Source organism: Lagenorhynchus albirostris, chromosome 7 (assembly GCF_949774975.1).
Source record: "Lagenorhynchus albirostris chromosome 7, mLagAlb1.1, whole genome shotgun sequence".
In the NCBI taxonomy this organism is placed as follows: domain Eukaryota; kingdom Metazoa; phylum Chordata; class Mammalia; order Artiodactyla; family Delphinidae; genus Lagenorhynchus; species Lagenorhynchus albirostris.
The window spans coordinates 13,961,094-13,977,492 of NC_083101.1; the positions used below are offsets into that span (position 1 = coordinate 13,961,094).

At 39.4% G+C, this 16,399-nt stretch overlaps 1 protein-coding gene across 3 annotated transcripts; it reads left to right on the plus strand.

The window, feature by feature from the left end:
• Positions 1-154: 154 nt before the first annotated feature.
• On the plus strand, positions 155-15,734 carry PSMD5 (proteasome 26S subunit, non-ATPase 5). Of its 3 annotated transcripts, XR_009541324.1 has the most exons (11): positions 155-352; positions 2,956-3,100; positions 4,120-4,233; positions 4,669-4,797; positions 6,182-6,291; positions 7,854-7,996; positions 8,774-8,965; positions 10,912-11,021; positions 11,405-11,545; positions 14,292-14,729; positions 15,442-15,734. XR_009541324.1 is itself a non-coding variant. In XM_060153311.1 (10 exons), exons 1-10 carry the CDS (start codon positions 180-182, stop codon positions 14,547-14,549), a joined length of 1,515 nt encoding a protein of 504 aa, XP_060009294.1. In that variant the 5' UTR covers positions 155-179; the 3' UTR covers positions 14,550-15,111. The 3 variants fall into 3 exon arrangements, 2 of the variants coding, with proteins under 2 accessions (XP_060009294.1, XP_060009295.1); XM_060153311.1 differs by lacking the exon at positions 15,442-15,734 and having other exon boundaries at positions 14,292-15,111; XM_060153312.1 differs by lacking the exon at positions 15,442-15,734 and having other exon boundaries at positions 264-397; positions 14,292-15,111.
• Positions 15,735-16,399: the final 665 nt, after the last annotated feature.

Genomic DNA, 16,399 nt, shown 5'->3' on the forward strand with positions numbered 1-16,399 from the left:
CCCGAGCACGCGCTGCCCGGCAGCTCCGCAACTCTATTGGTGCAGCCCGGGCCGTTTTGGCCCAGCCAAAACTCGGGGAAGGGAGTCTGCGCCGGGCAGATCTCGCGAGGCTTGGAAAAGCGCGCCGGGAGCCGGGAGCTGGGAGAGTTGACTGGCGAGCCCGGGCGGGAGGGGGCATCATGGCGGCCCAGGCGCTGTCGCTTCTGAGGGAGGTGTCTCGGCTGGAAGCGCCGCTGGAGGAGCTGCGCGCTCTGCAGTCGGTGCTGCAGTCGGTGCCTCTCAGCGAGCTCCGCGAGCAAGCGGCGGAACTGCGCCTTGGCCCGCTTTTCTCCCTGCTCAACGAGAACCATCGGTGAGATGACCCGGCAGCTTGAGCGGGGGAGAGCGACACCCCCAAGTATGGAGACGGGGATGGGGGTGGTGGTGACGGGGGAGGCTTTTCCCAGTCACAGTGAAGGTTGAATATCGCTGAAATTTCAGAGAGGGAAGGATCCCGGGCTGAGAGGCGAGAGACGGGGTTCAAGCCCAGGCTCTGAGGTGGCCGTCGCCTAGCCTCACTGCCTTCATCCTTGGAATAGGAGGAGGAAAGCAAGGTTGCCCACCTACGGGGGGACTCCACAACCACGTATCCAAGTCCTTGACTTTTTCCCACCTCTTAAGAAGGGGTCCTATCCTGGCAATTTGGAAGGATCCATCGATATTTTAAATTCACATACCTTGATCCAGTAATTCCCTGTTACAGAAATTTAACATGCAGGTTTACTCACACACAAAATGTACTGTATATACAGGAATATTCATAACAGAAGGAGGCAGCAAAAAAACAAAACAAAACAAAAAAACGGAACCACCTGAATATCTATTAAAAGGGGATTCTTAAATTATGACACATGACTGTAATACTATGCAGCTATTAGGAAAATTGAGGTAGATCTATATATGTGGACATAGAAAGATCTTTAATATATGTTGCTGAATGAAAGAAGAAAATTGTAGGAGTTTATAATCCCGTTATGTGTAATTTTTAAAAAGGATTACCACCCTCCCACACCCACTTGAACACAGGCCAGTGTAGCTTTTGGAATAGCTGAAAGATACATCAGTAACTATTAATATGGTAGTGGGACTTAGAATGGTAGGATGGCAACTTTTACTTTTCATTTTATGTACATCTGTGGTATTTGATTTAAAAACACTTTGTATTTGATCATCTGATAACTTAAAAGACTTTTTAAATGTTTGTGATCCAGAAATTTAAAAGTGGCCTTTTTTCTTGAAAAGATAGTGAATCACTGAATCAACACTGGATGATTTCAGAGGGCTTTCTTGGCTCTGACCTTCTAAGAATCCTCCCTTTTTCATATGTGTTCTCCCTTCATTAATTCTGTTAATTAACATTATTCAGGTCTGCCTATGAAATCTCTATTTGTCCATTTTAATTCAGGCCTTCATTTTCTCCCTCTCGCTAGGTCTGTTGCATTAGTCTGACTTCTCATTACTTCTGAGTTTCCTTTTCTAGTGTGTCCTTCCCACGTTGCAACCACAGGGAACTTCTCAGGATATTTGGCTCACATCTTTGCCATGGTTTCCCATTGCCTCCAGTGTAAAATCATGACTTGTTAGTCTGGCACTTTGACCTTTACAATATATTTCCATCCTACTTTTCCAGCCTCATCTTTTTCCACTCTACACATATTTCATCTGCTCCAGCTACCAAGTGGCACTACTTTCCCTTGAGCATGACTTGGCACTTTCCTAACTTTGTTCATGCCAGTCCTTCTAACTGAAATGCCTTCCCCTCCGAATCTGTCCATCTTTTAAGGCCCAGGTGAAGTGCCACCCCCTCCAAAAAGTATTTCTTGGTCACTCCAGTTGCAAGTGACTGGCCTTAGATCTCCTAAAGGACATTATCATTACTTCTCTTAATAATACTTGACACTATTGCCTTATGTTGTAATTCCATATGTGTTTCTGTCTAGTTTGTAAATTCTTTGAAGAATTCATCTCTGCATCCCTCTTAGGATGAAGCACATAATACAATATATGCCAAATAAATTTTAGAGAGCCCACCTAGTCCAACCACTTCATTTTATAGATGAAGAGACTTTCAGTGATCTATAAGTTAACACCAGAGATGCACTAGGAACTGAAATGAAGGGGAGTTTGAAGAATAAGGTCTGTGGGGTCATGGTTTGCTGAATGAAGGAGCAGCTCTCTAGGAAACAATTTTAATGGAAATTTAAAGACAAGGTAATTCAGAACCTAGTACACTGTAGATACCAATTGCAATTTGTGGGAATAATTCTCTGGATAGTGGATTGGCAGTCTCTAGATATATTGCTGTTTTCCTGCACTATATATTGGTTCGAGATCTTTTCTGATAGATGTAAACCTAGAATCTTTTTTTTTTAGTAAATTTATTTATTTCTGGCTGCATTGGGTCTTCGTTACTGTGCACAGGCTTTCTCTCTAATTGCGGCGAGCGGGGACTACTCTTAGTTGCGGTGAGCGGGGACTACTCTTAGTTGCGGTGTGCGGGCTTCTAATTGCGGTGGCTTCTCTTGTTGCAGAGCACGGGTTCTAGGTGCGCAGGCTTCAGTAGTTGCGGCGTGTGGGCTCAGTAGTTGTGGCTCGTGTGCTTCAGTAGTTGTGGCTCGTGGGCTCTAGAACGCAGGCTCAGTAGTTGTGGCGCACGGGCCTAGTTACTCCGCGGCACATGGGATCTTCCCAGACCAGAGCTCGAACCCGTGTCCCCTGCATTGGCAGGCAGATTCTTAACTACTGCACCACCAGGGAAGCCTGGTACTAGGTAAATTTGAATAAACTAGTAGAAGCTGGTGTTTCAAAGGGAAGTCTGGGTGGAGAAGAGCCTCATTAAGCTAGATGTCAGATATTAGGTTGTTGCTTCCTACCTGGTAGGACATGAATTGATGAGATCTGTGGTGTCTCTTTTAGGGAACAGACTACTTTGTGTGTATCCATCCTGGAGAGATTGCTGCAAGCTTTGGAGCCAGTTCACATGGCCCGGAACCTCAGGGTTGACCTGCAGAGGGGACTGACTCACCCCAATGATTCTGTAAAAATCCTCACTCTGTCCCAGGTATGAAATTTTACTAGCACATAATAAGGGGATCAACATTTAGTGACAACCTGCCCTGGGCCAGGGTGTATGCTGGGAGCCAAATACAGAGAGGTGAAGAAAACATGTGCTCTCTGTGTAGGGAGTATCTAGTCTATTCTAGTATGCGTAGCTAACTATAACCAGCAGCTACAAGCTAAAGTAAGAAGTTCCACTGAGTACCGTCTGAATCAGCTAGTCATCAAATACTGAGCTCCTTTTATCAGGCATTGTACCATATGCTGTTAGAGCTACCAAGATAAATAAAGCCTGTTTCTTTCCTCCAAGGAGCCCCTAGTCTAGAGAGAAAGATTGCCATGGTAAGTCTTATTATAGTGGCATGAGTGAAGTACTATTATAAAGGTCACTATACCAACAAATTAAGACAGTAACTCTTACCACCCTGGTAACCAAACATGCTAGTGTTTGGGTGAAGAGCTGCTGCCGAGGATTATCTTGAAGGGATAGAAGCTGAGCAGTTAGTTATCCACTAGATGTTCAACTACTGTTTTTTCTTTTTTTCTCTAAAGTATTTATTCAAGAAAAGGAGAAAGGATCGATTTATCCATTGACCATTTATGTGCAAAACTCTGTAGGAGGTGCTTTACCTATTTAGTTTCATTTAATCTTTATTACTGTCCTGCAGTTAAGTATTGTATTCCCATTTTACAGACAAGAAATTAGGCTCAAAAAGTTATTTAATTTGCTCAAGATCAAGAACTGAAAGTTGGTAGAACTAAGATTTCTATTGTTTTCACTCACTGAGGTGTCTCAAGTCTTAACTCACCTGTTTTGTTTTATATTTTCTTTCTTTTCAAAGATGTGACTATACCATCTGTGTGTTTGGCTTTAATGAATTTGGGTCATTTGGAATTTTTTAATGACTCATAGCTGTAGTTAGTAACTCCTAAAATAACCGCACACTAAGGAAATTTGACCATCATGTGTTTCCATGTTGCCCTACCTTGGAAGAGTATTTCTGATTGTTTTTTTCCTTTCAGGTTGGAAGAATTGTTGAAAATTCTGATGCTGTTACTGAGATTCTAAATAATGCTGAATTATTAAAACAAATCGTTTATTGTATTGGTGGAGAGAATCTATCTGTAGCTAAAGCGGTGAGTCAGCTACAACCGTTAGCCTAAACATGCAGAGACATCAATGTCCTAAAAGACAGAGAAAGGCCTTCTGGACTGAGAGGTGGAGGTTTAGAATAAATGATTTGCGTAATAGAATTTGCAGCCTCATATCGATGGTATGAAATAAATAAATGGCATCAAAATAAAACTAGTAAACCCCTTTTATTTTCTAGAATGCACATTTCTAAATTAACCATCATAGAGCTTACATTGGGTTGCTTGATAAGAAGCTTTTTCTATTTTCTGTTGGGAATACTATGTGTTTTTTCCAATTATAAGTAATTATAGCTAAAATGTAGTGAATGCTCCTTGGGTAAGCTGCGTTCCATACACTAACTTTCACATAAATCTTATGAAGTAGAAAGTACAGTTTGGTATTTTTATGACTCAAGAGATATTTCCTTTCCTTATAAGGCCATTAAATCCCTGTCAAGAATATCACTGACCCAGGCTGGACTGGAGGCTTTATTTGAAAGTAATCTGCTGGATGATTTGAAAAGTGTAATGGAAACAAATGACATTGTTCGATACAGGGTGTATGAGGTAAGACTAAAAGCATCGTTTCTGGTGCCTATAATTCAGAATGCATCAAGGCTTACATCAGAAGGCGAGATGGCTCATTTAACATGTATTTATTGAGTTTATAGTCTATGTTAGGCCCTATATATACCAGGTGCTTGGGATGTAGGGATGAACTCCCAGCCTAGTGTGTGAGACAGTCATATAAAAAATATTTACACTGCACTCTGAGTACTATAATAGAGGAGATCCCATTGAAATTAGACTGAAAAAATTAGTGTAGTAGTGGTAGTAAGAAGAAGCTTTGTACTGAGCAGTGTGCTAAATCCTCTCATATATATTCTCTTCAATTCTCACAGTAAACCTGATACTTCATTATCATTAATCTCGCTGTTGATGGAGTCATTGACCCAACGCCATGCAATTAATAGATTGTATATTCAAAACAGAACCATTTACAGTCTGATTGCCTCTTCAGAACAATGTCTTCAGCATTGTTAATATTATGCAATCTTGATTTTCCTTCTGCTTCTGTAGCTGTTTCTTCTTGGTCTCCTGGCTCCTTAGCCTCTATTGACCTTTAATTGTTGGAGTTTGTGAAGGCATGCTAGGCCCCTTATGCTCAAGTTCAAACCAAACTTCTGATCTTCTCCATCCACCTCATGCCCCCAATAAAAACAGCAGCAACAAACTGGCCCCGTCTCCCAGTCCACGTGGCTGGCTGTTGGACCTCCAGCTTATTCTCTGTGAGGCCCTGTCCTCCCTGCCATGTATCCACTCAGTCATCACATTGTGTCAGTTTTACGTAAACTCGTGCATTTCTCTGCTTTGCTATAGCCACCACCACCCTAGTCTAAGCTACCAGTATCTCTCACCTGGACTATTGTATTTGCATCCAAACTGGTCTGCTCCCATTTTTGTCACCCCTAGTCTATCGCTACATGTAGTCAGAATGATCTTTTAAAAATCGAAATCTGATTCTGTCGTTCCTCTGCTTAAAATACTCGGTGTCCTAGATCTCTCAGTAAGCCCTCAGAACATACTTGTTGAACGAGTAAGTGAATAGCCGACTGATTGAATGAATGAATGAATGATTTTTACAGTCTGTTCGTTATTGTTGATAGGGGCTTTTGTCCTGATTGATGGTTTCTTTTTAAAAAAGGGCAGATAGACCCAGGTATATCTGGGTGAGTGTTTCTGTGCCAGAGTGATTTCTGATGTGTTCAGTGAAGTTTCTTGCTTGTGGAGACAAATAATGGATTTTTAAAAATTCAATTATATTAAGTATATAATTTATACTAGTATATAATAGTATGTAATATACTTCCTAGTCCTGCATTTAACTTAAAATGCCATCTAACAAGTTTGGGGCTATTTTGACCTTTCTGCTTTTTCTGTTTTCTTTCAGCTAATTGTGGAGATATCCTCTGTGTCACCAGAATCTTTAAACTACTGTACCACCAGTGGATTGGTAACGCAGCTCCTCCGAGAACTGACCGGTGAGGATGTGCTAGTCAGGTATGTTGATGGAGAGAGTTCTTAAAGCAAAATGTCCTTTCTTGGGGGGACAGGAGACAACCTCGGAACTTAGTGTGATCTCCCTTAGTAGAGCCTATGCTCAGGTTGCAAGCTCATGACTGATTATGTCCTGAAGAAGGGGCTTTTTGAAAATTGCTCAACTTACATGGTGACAACATACTGGAACTTAGCATGACAATTCAGCTACTTTTGAATAACGGTGTTCCCTGTCCTTAGGCATGTGTGCTGTTTAAAAGTTGCCAATCACATGGTAACTGTCATTTTGTATGACTTAATGTGTTAACATGCACATCATATATATATATATGTATGTATATAAGTTTTTTCTTTTTTTTTGGCCATGCCGTGTGGTTTATGGGAACATAATTCCCCAACCAGGAATTGAACCCATGCCCTCGGCAGTGAAAGCGCCAACTCTTAACCACTAGACTGCCAGGGAATTCCCAACATGCACGTTTTTTGATGTTGTTAAATAATAGCACTACGGCATAGAAGAAACATGGACTTTTGAAAATGAGTGAGAATTGGGCTTACATGCATCTCTACTACTTAGTAGCTGTTTGACCTTAGACAAATTATTGTAACCTTTCTGCACCTGAATTTCCTTATCTCCTAAATGGAACAATGACAATTCTGTAAAGAAGATAATATGAGGATTAAGTGACTTGACCATAGAGACCACTACAATGGCCGATATAGGCTCTCAAAGAAATGTTAATTCCAGTCTCTTTACTCCCAGCCCCTATACCTTAAGTCCCCTTGAGTATCTGCCAAGTGTTTCCTTGGATATTCCACAATTTACTAACACATCCCCACTGTTGAATACTTGGTTCAAGTATTTTGCTGTTATAAGAGCGCTATAGTTACCTTTGTGTACACAGGACTTTGTTTTTCTCATCTTAAATGATTTTCTGATTGTCCTGTGTTCTTTAAATGTGATTGAATTTGTTGAACTCACATGCATAAACCAGTCCTCAGTCATACTGTTTCAGAGCATTTGAGTTACATTGTTTCAAAGCCTTCCTAATAAGGAAATTATTTTGTTAAATTTCTTTAACTTAGTATCAGACTTTGTGACATAGGAAAAAACCTTGCAAATAATCAGTTAAAATACCTTAGGATCAACTATAAAAATACTTTTTTTAGTTAATTGAGGAGATTTGGTCATGGTTAGGCTTTAGATGATACCGAAGAATTATTTTTTAAATATGTGGTAAAGGCATTATAATTTTGTGAGAAAATATTCATGTTTGACATTTCAAAATAAAACAAAGGTTGAAAAACTCTTTGAGGAGGTAGTTGTGTTATAATGAAAACAATAATGGGCCTCAAGTCAGAAGGTCATGATTTAAGTCTTAACTGCCTTGTTAAAACAATGTGATTCTGGACAAGTTACAATTTTCTCATCCTTGTGTCCTGATCTGAAAAGTAGAGCCAGGATCAGTCACCTTTCACACTTGGTGGGAAGAATTAAATAAAATAACCTATATGAAAACAGTTTATAAACTATACTAATCATATGCAAAATCTTGGCATTTCAGAGCCACCTGTATAGAAATGGTGACATCACTGGCATATACTCATCATGGACGACAGTACCTTGCTCAAGAAGGAGTAATTGACCAGATTTCTAATATAATTGTTGGGGCAGATTCAGACCCTTTCTCTAGCTTCTATTTGCCAGGTAAGAAATACTGACACTTGTGGAAATGACAGTGTATATTGGTTTTCAGAGTTATCTCTGACAGAGGAGGCCAGGGATTGTTTTCTGTAGAGCTGATTCCCTTAAGATGATACCCATAGCCCCTTAATGAAGTGGAATCTATTGCTCTGGGAGCCATGCACTGTTAATTCTAATTTTCTGGAAATATTGCTGTTTAGAGCATTAGGCTGTTTCCCTTGAACCTTAGCCAAAAGAATCATAATAAAACTACTAGTAATGATACTTACAGTATATTTCACCGATTCATCAAATCTTGAGTTGGAATCTTTATCTAATATAGAATTATTCTAGCCATTCTGTTCTAGGACTTGGTTGATTAGTTTTTCTTGAGCACTTCCAGAAATTGGATATTAATTTTAGATAGCCTCGCTTATTTCGTCGATGAACATCGATGAACATCTCTGTTTAAAAATTTCTTCCTGATAATGACTCCAAACTTGCCTTCCTATAATTTGTATCCGCTGGTCCTTGTTCTTTGTTCCTCCCTCTTGCATATGACAATGCTTCAGTATTCGGACCCAGCTCCGTTGACACCCTGGGGTTTCTATTCCATCAGGACCACACATCACAGGTCCTTCAGTATCTCCTTATGGTCTGTCTGATTTCCAGGCAACACAGTACTGTAACCTTTCTCCTCTTTCTGGCCTGAAGTTTATTAACTGTCCCATGAAAACCTAGGGCCCACAATTTATGCTATCTTCTTTTTCTATTAAAATACATTCTTGCAAATATCTTTAGGATTTGTGAAGTTTTTTGGAAACCTGGCTATCATGGATAGTCCTCAGCAGATCTGTGAGCGTTATCCTGTCTTTGTGGAAAAAGTCTTTGAAATGACAGAAAGTCAAGACCCCACCATGATTGGTGTAGCAGTGGACACAATTGGAATTCTAGGATCCAATGTTGAAGGAAAACAAGTTTTACAGAAAACAGGTTGGTATGCCTTGTTTTGGCTTTCCTTAAGGATATCTCTTTTTTTGGGGGGGGACAAGAATTCATCATATAAGTTCATTTGCTTGTATGTTAACTGCATAGTAGAAACTACTTTTACAGATGGCAGTCTTTTTACCATGACCTTGGACTAATCCCTAAAAAGTTTCATAATTATTACTGAATTTTTTTTTTAACTTGGCTGGACCAAGCACTCTTTCCCCTCTACATCTTTCTTAAATAGTATTCATAGTACAAAGGCCATAGTCTGGAGTCAGAAAGACCTGGATTCATGTCCCAGTTCTAACACTAACTTAGCTTTTTGAGCTTCACTTACTCACTTCACTACTCTAGGCCTCACTTTCCTCATATATAACAAGTGTATAATAACTACTTCTCAGGGTTGTTGTGAATATTTACTGAAAAGACACATTTGTTTTATATTTGTATGTCAAGGAAGGAAAACAAAAATATGTTACAAGATTTTATGTTAAGAGTGATACTCCCATGGCACATTCATGAGTATCTTGCAAGTACTGTGAATTCTACACACACAAAAATGTACAGGGCTTCCCTGGTGACGTAGTGGTTGAGAGTTCACCTGCCGATGCAGGGGATGCGGGTTCGTGCCCCGGTCCGGGAGGATCCCGCATGCCGCGGGGCAGCTGGGCCCGTGGGCCATGGACGCTGGGCCTGCACGTCCGGAGCCTGTGCTCTGCGGCGGGAGAGGCCACAGCGGTGAGAGGCCCGCGTGCAGCAAAAAAAAAAAAAAAAAAGAAAAAGAAAAATGTACAGCACTGTTAAAACCCTTGTGAAATATATGTTGAAAATTATATATGCTGTTGTGTATCACAGCTAGTATCCAGGTTATGTGTACTTTTCTAACTGCTTGTACCTATGACATACGATCCTTTTACAGTCTTGCAAAGAACATACTATTGTCATTCTCATTTTACAGATAAGGTAGGTGACACTCAGAGAAGTTAAGAAAATTTTCTAAGATCATTCAGACTGTGGGGCAGCTGCTACTCAAATCCAGGTCCTTTGATTCCAGAGCTCTACACTTTAACTTATATATGCTGTATTGCATATGAATGTGTTTTAGGCCTGTCACTTGGTTTCTGACTACATGTTTATTTTTATATTGGTTTAGGTTGGTAACAGTCATAGTATATGAAAGCATACTTTTAAAAATCTCATTGTTCACTTAACACCCATTAGGATGGCTGTTATTTTTTTAAAAAACAGAAAATAACAAGTGTTGACAGGATGTGAGAAATTGGAACCCTTGTGCATATCTGGTGGGAATGTAAAATGGTACAACTGCTGTGGAAACATGGTGGTTCCTCAAAAAATTAAACATAGAATTACCATATGATCCAGCAATTCCACTTCTAGGTGTATACCCAGAGGAATTGAAAGCAGGGGCTTAAATAGATGTTTGTACATCTGTGTTCATTAACAACATTATTCACAATAACCGAAAAGGGTAGAAACAACCCAAGTGTTCATTGATGAATGAATGAATGGATTAAAAAAATGCGGTATATACATTCAAAGGCATATTATTCAGTCTTAAAAAGGAATGTAATTCTGACACATGCTACATCATGGGGGAACCTTGAAGATATGGTGCAAAGTGAAATAAGCCAAACACAAAAAGACAAATATTGTATGATTCCACTTATACATGGTACCTAGAATAGTCAAATTCACAGAGACAGGAAATAGAATAGTGGTTACCAGGGGACGGTTGTGGGGGGAGGGGGAAGGAGAGTTGTTGATTAATGAGTACAGAGTTTCAGTTTGAGATGATGAAAAGGTTCTGGAGATGGATGGTGGTGATGGTTTCCCAACAGTGTGAATGTACTGAGCTGTATGGTTAAAATGATAAATTTTAGGTTATGTGTATTTTACCACAGTAAAAAATATCTTGTTATTCTTCAAAGGAACTCGCTTTGAACGCTTGCTGATGAGAATAGGATATCAAGCAAAGAATGCCTCAACAGAGCTCAAAATTAGGTGTTTGGATGCAATTTCATCTCTTTTTTATTTACCAGTAAGTAGATTGGGAAAGTAATGAAGAACAGTGGTGTATCTGGGGGAGAATATGTCTGTATAATACTAGTTAACTTACTATAAATGTTGACCAAATAAATGCCATCTCTCCCACTCTTAGTGAAAGAAGATAACCCTCATTATGTGACTAGTGACATTTTTAAAGTTAAAGTGGAATCATAGAGTATTAGAACTGGATAGGACCCTAGAGATTGCTTAATCAACCCCATCAAAAAAGAAACAAGACAAAACTGGGGAAGTCTGGGCTGAGTTGGGGAAGAATGCTCCAGACTTCGCAGAGCTCACACAGCTAGTTAATGACAGGGTATGAGCAGAACCCAGGTTTCCTGAAATGTCTTGAGGTTTTCCTTTTCTGTCTTGTAGGCTGAGCAGCAGACTGATGACCTCCTGAGGATGACAGAATCCTGGTTTTCTTCTTTATCTCGGGACCCGATGGAGCTCTTCCGTGGCATCAGTACTCAACCCTTCTTTGAACTACACTGTGCTGCCTTAAAAGTGTTCACGGTAGGCATCCTCTTTTCCATGCCTTCTGGGACTCTGCCAGTTCAACACATGCGTACTTACAGTGAGCCAGTCTCTCTGCCATGCCCTGGGGATGCACAAGTGCATAGGAAGTTTCTGCCCTCTACTATTATTGTAGACTAATTAGGGAGACAAATATGTAAACAAATGGTTTCAGTAAAAGGTATTAGGTGCTGTGGCAAAATGTTCGAGGGTGCTGTGGGATCACAGAATTAATTCCGCATTCCTCATCTGCCATCAAGCAAGCCCTCGCTACCTTAGCCCTGGTTTCCCTCAGCCTTATTTCCTGCCATTCGCTTCTGGCACTGGCAGCTCTAGTGATAGCAGACTGCTTGCTTCATATCTCTGGACCCTCGTGTACGCTCTACATTCAACACTCTTCCCTGACTTTGCTTGTTAACCTCTTATTTATTCTTCAAGGACTAAGTCGGGTGTCTCTTCAGCAAGCTTTGCCCAAACCCACAAGGTTGAGTTAAGCAGTGCTGGCTTTCCTACTTTGCATTTATTCATTTATTCAGCAAATATTTGTCGAGTTTCTTTTCTTTGCTAGGTTCTGGGGATATAGTAGTGAACAAAAGATACAAAGACCTTCCATTCATGTAGCTCATCGTCTGTTGAAGGACCCAAGCAGTAAATATAAAGTTAATTGTATAATTATAGTTGTGGTAAGGATCATACCTCTGTGTTCTGTTTATTACACTTTGTTGAAAATGTTTATTTATTGACCTATTCAACAGAGTTTATTGAAAATAAGAGCCATAGCTGATTTAACTTTGTAGCTTCAGCACTTGCTCTGGTTCCCTGGGCTCATAGAAATGTAGTCATCACTTTAGTAATCTTAATAATGGGATCTTGGGCAGCACGCTTGGCCTAGAGAGGGAGGGAACAAGGAGGGTGGGGGCGACAAGAAAGGGAAGGCTGGACTTCCCTGGTGGCGCAGTGGTTAAGAATCCGCCTGCCAGTGCAGGGGACACGGGTTCGAGCCCTGGTCCGGGAAGATCCCACATGCCACAGAGCAACTAAACCCGTGCACCACAACTACTGAGCCTGTGCTCTAGAGCCCACGAGCCACAACTGCTGAGCCCGTGTGCTGCAACTACTGAAGCCCATGCGCCTAGAGCCCATGCTCCGCAACAAGAGAAGCCACCACAGTGAGAAGCCTGCGCACCGCAACAAACAGTAGCCCCCGCTCGCTGCAAGTAGAGAAAGCCCACGCGCAGCAACAAAGACCCAACGCAGCCAAAAATAAAGAAAATTTTTTTAAAAAGTGGGAAGGCTTCCCACAGGATGTGATACAGGATCTGCATCTTGAAGGGTACAGGATACCTGTCAACTTCAAGAATGTTGTTTTTAGACGTTTCACCCTTGTCAGTAGTCACTGTGATGGTCATTTTGGCTCCTGCACTGGTATTCTCATGATTTGTTTTTTTCCCACTCTTCTACGTTATGCTCCACTTAGCCATAGTTGTAGAGATAATTTTTGATTTACCGGTTTGGGCAGCTGTTTTTATTTCAACCCACCCATCCTCAACTATTGTTAAGTAGGCTGATGTTTCTCAAACTGTAATGTCTTGTTAAAATGTAGATTCTCATTCATTGGTTCTGGAATAGAGCCCGAGATCCTGAATTTCTAACAAGTTCACAGGTGATGCTGAAGCTGATGGCCTGCAGAACACATTTTGAGAGGAAGACATAGGCTGTAAACTTGATTGTGCCTTGTTCTTCATTAAAATATAGTAGTGAGGTTTTTAAAAACATTTTTAATAAACGTTGCTTATTCATTATTTTTAAATTTGGAAAAGATTGAGACGTAGAAATTTTTTAAAGCACATAGAGTCATACCTGTTTGGTATGACTTTAAGGTGTTTCCTTTTAGTATTGGTATTAGTATTTATCTATTTATTGGTGTATTTCAAACATACAGTCATACCTTGCTACCTCTGCCCAATCCAATTCCCCTTCCTCCCTCTCTGAATGTAATCACTGTCATGAATTCAGGGTTTACAAGTGCACGCATGATTTTGTACTTGTACTATCTATGCATATATGCTTAAATTACAGTATTTTAAATATTCTTAAACTTTGCAAATGGTATCGTGCTCTTCATATCATTCTGCAATTTCCTTTTTCTCCCTAATGTTATGTTTTTAAGATTTATCTATATTAAAAGAGGCAATTAGAAAGTCATTAGTATTTCATTGTATAGCCACAGTGTGTCAATCTCCAGTAAATGAAGATTTAGATAGCATCTATTACAAATGATGCTACAATGAACATTCTCAAAAATATCCTCTTATGCACATCTATGAGAGTTTCTTTAGGGTAGTCTTCTTCTCAAGTCTTTGTCTTGATTTTTCCACTGTTGTAATCATGCCATATGTATAATTTGGATCTACTTTTTTCATATAACAGATTTACTTATCCTTTATAAACTTTATTCTTAATGTTTAATTTATTATTGCTATATACCGTAATTTACTAACTCATCTTCCCACTATTAAGGATTTATAGTGTACCTTTCACAGTGTGATGAGCATCTTCGTTTACAGATTTTTTAAATATTTTGATTATTTTCTTAAGTTAGAGTTTCAGGAGGGAATTTACTTGGGCAAAATGTAACATTTTTAAGGTTCATGTTGCCAAATTTCTTTCTAAGGTTTGTGCCATCCTATTAACAAACTTAACTTAAGGCTCAGAGGAATTGTGTTCTTTCCCCCTTCTATTTCAGGCCATTGCAAACCAACCCTGGGCTCAGAAACTTATGTTTAACAGTCCAGGTTTTGTAGAATATGTGATGGACCGGTCCGTAGATCGTGACAGAGCTTCAAAGGATGCCAAATATGAACTGGTGAAAGCACTTGCCAATTCTAAGACAATTGCAGAAATCTTTGGGAACCCAAATTATTTGAGGCTCAGAACTTACCTGAGCGAAGGTCCATACTATGTGAAACCTATTTCCACAACAGCAGTGGAAGGAGCAGAGTGATTTCTTCTAGAGTCTAGACCATTTATTGACCAAAATTTCTCCTGAGGCATTTGAATCCATCTGCATTTTACAAAACAGACTTCCCTCCCACCAGAATTATCATGGAGTGTCTAATGTAATTTTATCACCAACATTTGTTGTGTTTCTACATTGAAATTCAACGTAAAGCCAGGAAAGCAGGTAAAGTTGATCGTAATTGAACCAGATGTTTCTCAGATTCCTTTGGCTGCCTTAATCTTTGCAAGAAGATGGAAGTTTTGTTCTTCTCCCAGAAAATTTTCGTGGACTTACCATCTTATTTTAAAATCCACTTTAACTAAAATGGAACCAAATTGTTTCTGACTTCTTTCTATCCCCCCACTCCCTTATTTTTTTGGTCTGTTTTTCCCTTCTGATTCCACTTTCAAAGTCTTGGATATAAATATTCTTTGAAAAACAAGTAATATGCAATCTTAAAATTATGTTCCCTATACTAAGAATAAATACTTTTAATAAGGTCTCTTTTGCTTTTTTGTTACTATTATTCCTTTGAAAAATAGATAATAAATCTTTTTAAAATGTTTCTAGTGTTCCTCGATGCTTTTTTTTTTTGCTGTTTATCAAGGCATCTTACTGTGTTGTGGTTTTGGGTGGGGAGGAGTGATAACATGCTAAACCAGAAAGGTCCCCAAACTGTTATTTTATTTATTGGTGGGTCATCGTTGTTGAGAGCTTTGCTTTTAATTTCTGAGATCCATCAGGTCCATATTGAGTTGATCAGAGAGAGGGAAACTCCTAATAACTAGAGTCAGAATGGAGGGGTCACTATGCCTAAACCAGGATACCATCTTACTGATTAACAAAGGATGCACTTGCTTTTCATTGACAAAAAATGTTCCCACCTGTTTTCCAGTGCTCTGCTCTCTAAACAGCAAAGTGATCACCAATCCAGAGGTTTCTACATGAATATGTTATCAGAGTGTGATGGTTCAGAATGGAGAGATAGGTTTCTTTCAAGCCATGGTGGTGATGTTGATAAACCAGCCCTGCTCTGTTACAAAATGATTCTCAAGTGACTGGAATTTTCTTGTCCCCAGATTAGTCATCTCTGTTCCACCATCTCTGGTATCCGTGAGTCCCCTTTTTCCATCTTTCTATATGGGCCATTTTCCTACTGCTAATACCACTAAATTTCTGTTGTTTTCAGCCACCTAGTCTGTTGTACTTTGTTAGGCATCTTTAGGAAACTAATAGAGTGTATACATAACATGAAATGTGTATTTGTTGCATCCCGTTTGTAAAATACTGCCTAATTAGGACTTGATGAAAATTGTTTCACAAAAAATTAGAGATCCAAGTCTTTACACTAGTGAGATTTAAGTTAATATATACTAGGTAGCTAAAACTTTTAAGTGTAATTCCAGCACTCAGATTACTAAAATGTTTCATCTTACAGACAAGATGAACATTTTGTTACATTCCTTATTTAGTGTTTTCCTTTAATTCTGAGAATTCTCAAAAATCAGTCACAGCTGCTATCACTGAGTCATGACAGTTCCATAGAATGTGATTTTTAGAAATCCATTAATTGTAAAGAGAAACAAGACTCTTGGTTATAATTAAATTTAATGTTCTCTCTTTTCTAGACAAAAGGTATTATTTTGAAAAGAATTATGCTACACCAACTTAAATTTCTTAAAATGAGATCTCAATTCAATGTAGTACATCAGAGCACTAAGAACACTGCAACCTGCTGAGTACAATCAAAGATTCAGAGAAACTACATAAAACACAAGGAAGGAGGGACACTTTCTGTAACAAGGTAGGAAGGAATTTTTAAAGAACACACTTTTAAGAAAAACAAAGAAATC

Coding starts and splice junctions, on each gene's coding strand:
- PSMD5 (XM_060153311.1), top strand. CDS start 180: ATGGCGGCCCAGGCGCTGTCGCTTCTGAGGGAGGTGTCTCGGCTGGAA. Junction 4,234..4,668: donor ATCTATCTGTAGCTAAAGCG/GTGAGTCAGCTA, acceptor TTTCCTTATAAG/GCCATTAAATCCCTGTCAAG. Junction 11,546..14,291: donor CTGCCTTAAAAGTGTTCACG/GTAGGCATCCTC, acceptor CTTCTATTTCAG/GCCATTGCAAACCAACCCTG.